This window comes from Humulus lupulus, chromosome 4 (genome assembly GCF_963169125.1).
Source record: "Humulus lupulus chromosome 4, drHumLupu1.1, whole genome shotgun sequence".
NCBI classification, from domain to species: domain Eukaryota; kingdom Viridiplantae; phylum Streptophyta; class Magnoliopsida; order Rosales; family Cannabaceae; genus Humulus; species Humulus lupulus.
Window position 1 is genome coordinate 248843586 of NC_084796.1, and position 8889 is coordinate 248852474.

An 8889-nucleotide genomic window follows, 5' to 3' on the forward strand; every position below is an offset into this window, starting at 1 on the left:
CTACTCAAAATAAAAGAGTTTGATCCTTCATGTCACAGAACTCTTCTTCTAGTGCAAGGGAGTCATAAAGGCCGCTAAATCATCATTATTCATCTTATCAGAATCTTGAATCAGAAATCTGGTTGGAAGTTTGAATGAAACCACCATGAAATACCTCACCTCTACACCGCGTCTTTAGAGAGAGAAGTGGTAGGCAAAATATTTCATTTATTTATGTTATTTTAGTAATAAAAATAGACTTTTGAAGTGGATTCTTTTTTATGTTTGTTTTGTTTTTCTATAGTATTTATTTTTATGTATTCTTTCTAAATTTAAGCTTAGACCAAATCAAAAATATATCCCGCGTATGGGATTATATATGCGTATGCTTGATGAAAAAATGTTTTGTTGAAAGCACCATCCAATTTATAATAGTATTGGTTAGCATCGCATGTGACTTTTCTTTAATATTCGTTGGAATTTTGGGTCTGATTAGAGTGGAAAATCAATAACTAATGTAAGGCTACGCTCCAAGTACAAGAAGATATATCACATCAACATCATATGCATGTATGGACCATTTATTTAGTTACATCTATGATTATGAATGGATCAATTCAAAGTTTTTTTTTTGTATTTTCCTTTTGTTTTAAAGAAGTTTGGACTATGTTCAGATACATTAAACATACACGGGAATTTTCATATAGGCCTTCACTTTAAGTCTTATCGGTGGCGTTCTCAGTGTTCTCGATATGTAAGTAATTTTCAGTGCGATTTTTTTTATAACCGTGTATATTGTAGCTATTTAGAGCATCCTGCAAATTTTCAGAAAATTATGAATAGTTTACAGTACCGAAAACTAGGTTCAACCATGTTGTTTTCCACACGCATAAAAAAAATTAGTCATACATGCAACAACATGTTTGAACTTAGTTTTCGATAATGTAAACTATTAAGAATTTTCTGAAAATTTGTAGATGCTCTAAATAGCTATAATATATACGGTCATAAAAAATAATCGCACAAAAAACTGCTCACAGGTCGAAAACACTAAAAGCCCTACTAGTAGGGCTTAAAGTGTAAGCCTTATAAATATAAAAAAAAAATGTCATTTATGTATGGATTTATACTTTTTTGGACCCTGTGTTTTGTCTCATTACTTGTTTGGACCCTGTGTTTTGACAAATTATTTTTTGGACCCTAAGTTTTGTAAAATGGTTAAAATAGAATCCTAAACTCAATTTTGATGAAGAAAAAATTGAATATAACAATACAGTTTTTAAGCAGAATAATTTTATTTTTATTCTGAATTGTTAATTTAGTAAATTATTTTTTATTTTAATTGAGAAATCATTATCCAAAATTGAATTTAGGATTTTATTTTAATCATCTTACAAACACATATACAAAAAATACATACAGATAGTTGGACAAAACATATATTATTTGTTTTTTATATATTAACGGGAAAGCACATATTTGTTTTTTATTGGTTATTGATTGGTTCTATTATTATTTGTTGGTTGCAAATGCAGCAACAACCTCTAGTCAACGAAAATGTTAACACTCTCCTCTCCTGTAAAGAAAATGATTGGTTACCTTAGTCCTAGAAAAGTAGAAGCTTGACTTTTTCTTTACATGAGTTTCTAATTATAATTATTCTATTCACATGTTCGCAATATTAGGTAATAATTACACCAATATCGTAATGTCACGTAGTTTCCTTCCTATTTATTTCCTTAATTATTACACGATAAAAGACCAAACCGAAACCGAGTCAAAAACTCTGACTAATGCTTTTCTATAAAAACAGTAGTAACAAAGTGTGTTTCATGGTCTCTGCAGATACACAATCAAATTGGTAGAGAGGGATTGATTAGCTGAGCTCTGCAGAAAACCAACAACCAATCATGGAAGTGGTGGCCATGGAAGTGGTGGCCGCAGCTGTGCCGGTGGCTTTGGCCTTGGTCGACAGAGTACTAGCCAGTCTCTCCGATCAAGGAGGGAGCTCCGGAGCAAAACAAGACGTTGAAAAACTCAAAAGTCGGCTCTCATCATTTCAATCCTTCGTCAAGTTGAAAGAAAATCAGAAGAAAGATCATGTTTCTCAAGATTTAGTAAACAAGATTCAAGGTGTAACTGCTGAAATCGAAGATGCACTCGACGATTTCATGTTCGAAGTTCACATGGATCGAACTCAACCCCACCCAAATGCACACGTTCAGTCTCTCCACGACTTGGCTCATAAAATGATTAATCACAAACCCATCAAACGCTTATCCGAACGAGCGAAGAGTATCAACCAAAGAATCGAAACCGACAATCTGATGGATCGTATGGCAGAAGGAAAACATGGTTCGGAGTTGACTGACTTACCATCGGACTTATTTCTCGATGACACCAGATTGGTGGGGTTCATAACACGCCGAGAAGAGATGTTGAATCAGTTGATCAGTGGAGACTCGAAGCGTACAACCATTCAAGTTGTTGGTCCTGGTGGTTCGGGCAAAACTTTTCTTGTTGAGAATGTTTCTTCAGATCAACGTGTGGTGACGCACTTCCATTGCCAAGCTTGGCTTCGGCTGTCTCGTTGTGATTCCAGTGAGGTGTTGGTGTTAGACAGTCGTTCCGATCTAACTACCGGCGATAGTAGTTTTGTCAGTGAATCTAGACGAGTTGACACAACAAGACTACACAACTATCTGCATCAGAAAAGGTATCTGATCGTTCTTGACAATGTTTGGAATCGACAACGTTTGGTGCAGATTTTGAAAGATTTACCTGATCAAGAAAATGGTAGCCGGGTTATAATCACTACTCGAAACAATATTGATGTAGCTGCTGATAAACCCAAACACACACATAAACTAGATGGGTTGATTGAGGAAGAGGCATGGAAGCTTTTCTGCACACATGCTTTTCCAAGAAGTGGTCATTGTCCAAAATTATTGGAAAAAGTGTCCAGTAAAATATTGAAAAAGTGTGATGGTCTGCCTTTAGCTATTGCTGCAGTTGGTTTTCTGCTTTCAACTGGGCAGCGGAGAGAAGTTGAGTATGATTGGGAAACTTTTTACAACAGCCTTGCACATGAGATTGGAACTAACTCAAAGTTTCCCATTATAAGAAGTGTTTTGCAGCCAAGTTTTGTGGATCTTCAAGAAAATCTCAAGAGTTGTTTCTTGTATTTCAGCATCTTTCCAGAAGGCCAATCTGTCTCGCGCGGGAGGTTGATTCGCTCCTGGCAAGCCGAGGGGTTTGTCAAGGAAGTAAATGGGAAAACACCAGAAGAAGTTGCAGAAACTTATCTCAACGAACTCATTGGACGAAACTTGGTTCGCATTTGCTCTTCTGAGATCGATGGTCGTGTAAGAACTTGCCAAGTTCTGAGGTTATTCCATGAGTTTATAGCTCCTCTGTCCAAGGATGGAAACTTTGTCACCGTTGTGGACAAGAACTCCAAACCAAGTCCAAATGAAAAGGTTCGACGGCTTTCCTTTCATGAATCTTTTCCATTAAAATCAGATGAGATGATAAGTGATGCTAAGTATGTTCGTACTTTGTTTATGTTTGGTCATCATCATCATCATCATCATCATGACATTGGTACCATTGTGGATGACTCAAAGAAAGAATCTAAAAGGGAAAGAATGAAAAACAGAATAAGATCATTCACAACATCCAGTTATAGTGATCAAGATCATCACTTGGAAATGTTTTTGGGAAAGTTCAGACTGTTGAAGGTTCTAGATTTGCAACAAGTGCCAGTGCAAAATCTTACCAAATATGTAGGCTCTTTCATTCTCTTGAAGTGCCTTAATATGAGGTATACATGTATAGAGACAGTTCCAGATTCAATACAGAAACTCGTCCATTTGGAAACTTTGGATCTCAAGTACACATTGGTGAAAGAATTGCCTAAATGGATCCACAAGCTTCAAAAATTGCGCCATCTCCTAGTTTCTCGACGAAGTAGTACGATTATTTGTGGCGAACCTCAAGCAATCTACGTTTCTAATTCTGGTATTGGATCCATATCCTCTTTACAGAAAGTATCTCTGATAGCAGTGGAAAATGTTGAAGTCATTAAGCAATTGGGACGTTTGAAGCAACTGAGGAAAGTTGGTCTTGCCAATCACCATGAAAAAAATGGAAGGGAATTGTGTGAGTCAATTCAGAAAATGGAAAAACTCTGCAAAATCAAAGTTAGAGCAGCCACAGCTGAGAAGTTTCTTGATTTGGATCACATGATAGAGCCTCCTACGAGTATCCAACACTTGAATCTAGAAGGTGGTCTGAGGAGATTTCCAAGCTGGATTAAGTCTCTTTCGAGTTTGGTTAAGCTTGTACTCAAGTCTTCAAAGCTAAGGCACAAGGATGAAAGTAGTAGTCCACTGGAGAATCTTGAATCTTTACAGTGTTTGATGGAGCTTGAAATGGTTGATTACTACGTGGGAACCAAGTTGGTTTTCAAAGCTAATACGTTCAAAAGCCTTAGGAAACTGCATGTGGAGCAATTTGATGAGCTAAAGGAGGTTGTTGTGGAGACTATGGCATTGGTTATGCTGCAAAAACTGACCATTTGCAAGTGTGAGAAATTAAAGGCACTTCCAACAAGTTGTTCTCTTGAAAAACTTGAAGAATTGGTTGTGTATGAGATGAGTGGTGATTTTATTGATGATATTAAAAGGAGGATTAATGAGGGTCAGCTGAAAAACCATATTCAGAGATCTAATGATGAAGCTTCTTCAAGTAGTAGTAGTAATGCTGGCCATGCATTAAGCAGGAGAATAATGTCTTATCGGCATATCTCATGATAGAGTAATGATTCGTGCACCCAAATACTCTCAAATATTACATAGAGTGACGTGTCACGTCACTATTTTTTAAAACAGTGGGTCCAAATTTTAATAAATGTGATTGGCTAGACTAAACTGGCACATCACTGCATGTAATATTTGAGTGTATATTTTGAATGCACATATCATTACTCCTCATGATATATCTGATTAAAAATACAGGTGAGCAAATGTTTCAATTTCTTAGTGTGTTTCGTCTACATTAATTTACAAATATACCCTTTGTGTGGAAGTAATTTTATGATGTTAGTTTTGTCATTTGAGGCTTTGTGTGTAATTTCACTCTTTTGTTGTTTTTTCTTTATTTACAAATATTGTGTGACTTTGTTAGCTGTTTTGCACACTTGTAATTTTGTGTTATTTTAATGAATAAAAGAGATATAATTTATTTTGTCTTTACTAACACTTAATAAGAAACACTATATTTTATATGAATTCAAGACAACCTATATCATGGCAATCCCTAAAGAATACTAGAGCTCAACCAATGGTGATTTTGACTTTAAAGACACGGTTTAATAAATATTTTTCTCTGATTTTTCAAATTTTGTTGAGATTTTAGGACAAATGCCTCGTGTGTTTTATCTTATTTGGCAATTCAGTCCTTAAGAAATTAGTTTGGCAATTTAGTCCTTGAGTTCTATAACCATTAACAATTAAGTTCTTATTTTTTTTACTTTTTTTAACAAAATTATTAGTTTTTGAACTTTTTTTGTTTGGATTTTTTTTATATAATATGATGTGTAAAAATATTTAGAGGTGTTATAGTATTTAGACTAATGTCAAAATTATTAATAAAACTTAAAAGGATAATGGTGACAAAACTACTCAAGTAGTTATAATTCTTGCATTTTAATACCTATGTAAAAAATTTGACGGCAAAACTAATCAAGTAATTATGATCCTAGTAGTTAAATACCCATACAAGAATTTTGATAGCAAAATCATAAGTATTAGGTTTTCTTGCACTTAACTTTTTGCTGTTAAGTCAAATGTTAAAACTAACATTGTGAGACACGTGGTAGCCTCCAATTAGTCCAAAATATTTTAAAAATAATTAAAAATCTCAAGAAAAAATAAAAAAATTATTTCAATTCCAAGTTTAATTTTTAAATATTTTTAAAATAATTAAAAATTTATAAGAAAAAAATTAAATAAAATATTTTAAATTCTAAAAAATTAACACAAGTATTTTTAAAACTAAAAAACATTAATTTAATGAAAAATCTAAATAAAACCATAAAATTTTCATTTTGATTGTCATTAAAATCTAAATACAATCTAATTTCATATTTTTGCACAAGTATTTAACTGCAAGAATTGTAACTACTTGAGTAGTTTTGCAGTTATTATCCCAAACTTAAAAGTTTGTAAAAAAAATTTTAACTAAAAAATGACTTAATTGTTGCTGTTTTTGAAACTCAAGAACATATTACCAAATAATATATATATTCTTAGGGATTGAATTGTTACAAAATTTAGAGGAGCATACTAAAAACCCACTTTTGTTCTATGTTGTGTTTGTAGACCCCAAAATATGGGTACAAAAATTCTCATAATTTTCTAAGTTATTTTTTGAGATGATTACAAAAAATGCTATTGGTGTGTCCAACCAAGGCACCAGAGTGCATGTCGTTCAACTAGTGTGTTCTTTAAAGGGAAATTTAGAAACTTCAAATAGTAGTTAGTCTTGACCAACTTTCCTTCGATGAAGTTTGTTGCTTCAGGCGGCGTCATGGGACATCCTGTTTGTTGCTTGTACATACTCGATACCACAATTTGGGCAACAGTGAAGTGTCATACGGTGGCTTGTAGTCCAGGATCACTGTGCTGACACCTGTCACTCTACTCCAGGCCCGGAGAACAAACTTCGCAGGCTGTGAAGATTTGAATGGAGAGGACCTAGATGGCACTGGCTATAGTCCTCGAGATGTAGCCTTCCCCGAGGACAAACTTCTCCATCGGTGGTGGACGACCAGTAATCAACAAGGCTTTCCGTCCGGGGAGCTCTAAGCGAGCTCACAAGGGCTTCATTACCTTCCATGAAGCTTAATTACTCTTCAGTGATTGTCACGTGTCACTTGGTGAAAATTATGACAACAATTATTTATTTTAAAAATGAATATTCAAATATTGATTCAATCAATTCAATAAATATTTTTTACAATTAAACCAATTTTAACAATTATTTTAGAGTATATTTTATAATACATTTTAACTAATTTATAAGAAAAAAGTATCTCTTTTTTTGTTTTTTTTAATCTCCTGGCCTTTAATAATAATGTTACTCTATAAAATCATACTTAATAACGATAAAAGCATAATAAATAAATTTTAAAAAAAATAAAAAATAAAGTCGAGTTGGGTGGGTTAACCCGACCAAACCAACCATTTTATTGGACGGGCTCAAACCTTTTTTTTTTCTTTGACTGGGCGGGTTACAAGTTGGCATATACCGACCCGACTTTCACATTAAATGGGTAAAAATATCCTATAACCTGACCAAACCACCCATTGGATACTCCTAATTGTAGCCGCTGCCACAACCATAATTGTAACGCCCCGGTTACCCCAGGACAGTTACGGTGATCAGTGACCCAGAAATTTAACTCGTTACCCGAGTTCTTTGGTTAAAAACGTGCTTCTAGGTATTATTAACAGGCTAAGGTGGAAAGTCAATCAAAAGGAAATGATATATTTTATTAAATACATAAAACTGTTCATGGGCCCATCAAAACTTTTACAGGTTATTTACAACTCAAAATGGTCATTTCTGTTTCAAATTTACAAACCCGCCGACCTAAGCGGCAAAAATAGGGTAAACCCCCTATTGACCCAGATTTTGGTCAACTGACACGGAGTCAAAATATGCTTGATGTGAATGAATATGTTGACAAGAATCAAATGACGAAAAGTAATAAGAACACGATAGTTTATAGTGGTTCGGCCCCAGGATTTGGTAATGACCTACGTCCACTTAGACTGTTATTGATATAAGAATCAAAGGAGTGATCAAAGAACAAGGGTTCAATGAGTTTCACTAACCTCTGAAGAACAATACAATATTCCAAGGAGAATTACTCTAATCTCAAATAATTCCAAAGCCAAAAAGTCCCTTCCTTGAGCTATCTTTTTCTATTTATAGGCTCAAGGGGGAGTACATAAGATCGTTATAGATATTCTCTCCTGAATAATCGGATACTCAGGAGATTGTGTGAGTTAAATTCGGGATTTACAAAGATCTTCACAGTAATGTTACTTTGCATGCAGAACCATCGACCAGACTGGTCACAGGTAAGACTGGGCTGCTTACTACTTCTAATGTGTCCTCTGGTCGATACCCTAGCAGAGCTCTTCCAGGTGTTAGCCACGTGTCCAGGGATCACTTGCCACGTCATCAATGCCAATTTTTTGGATAACATTTGCCCCCAAGTTTATTTATTACGAGCAATAAATAAACTTTTGAGCGAACGACTCTTCGGTAACCCCGACTTTTCAGTTCCCCAGTAATAATTCGACGGCCATTCTGCTTACCCATATTTCGAAAAAGGGAAACTGATGATTACACCTTTTTTATGCTGCAGACAAACTTATATAACATCTCCAAACTTCCCCTTTTCTTTTTACGCACACCATTGTCTTTTCAAGAAACCCTAAAAACCAGAGCTTTAATCTTCTCCGGAGACCGTTCTTCTGCATTTTCAAGACTCAGTCCGAGAGTTTCTTGATTTCCGAAGGCTCTTTTTCAATCTCCACAACCATTTTCTTGGTAAGTTTTTGAATCCTTACGCTTCAAATTTTTATAATGCATGCTTCTGTATGTTGACTGTTTGAGTCCATCTGCTTCTGGTTTGAGATGTTTGTGAGTAGAATGTCTTGTAGGCAAAAAAGGTTACGAGTTAGTTTAATAGTCGGGATCATGCTTTTAGGATGTAAAATCAAAGTAAAATTTTGATCTTTAGGCCAGTTGGAAAATAGGTTTTTCCCGTCCTAAGGGGAGTTGAAAAAGCTTTTTTGAAAAACTTTTTACTTTCACCCTTTGATCCGTTTTTCA

The 8889-nt window shown here is 34.7% G+C and overlaps 1 protein-coding gene across 1 annotated transcript; it reads left to right on the forward strand.

Moving 5' to 3' along the window:
• The first annotated feature begins 1889 nt into the window (after positions 1-1889).
• On the forward strand, positions 1890-4793 carry LOC133833162 (disease resistance protein RPM1-like). Its single transcript, XM_062263413.1, has one exon. It carries the CDS (start codon positions 1890-1892, stop codon positions 4791-4793), a length of 2904 nt encoding a protein of 967 aa, XP_062119397.1.
• The last annotated feature ends 4096 nt before the right edge of the window (positions 4794-8889 follow it).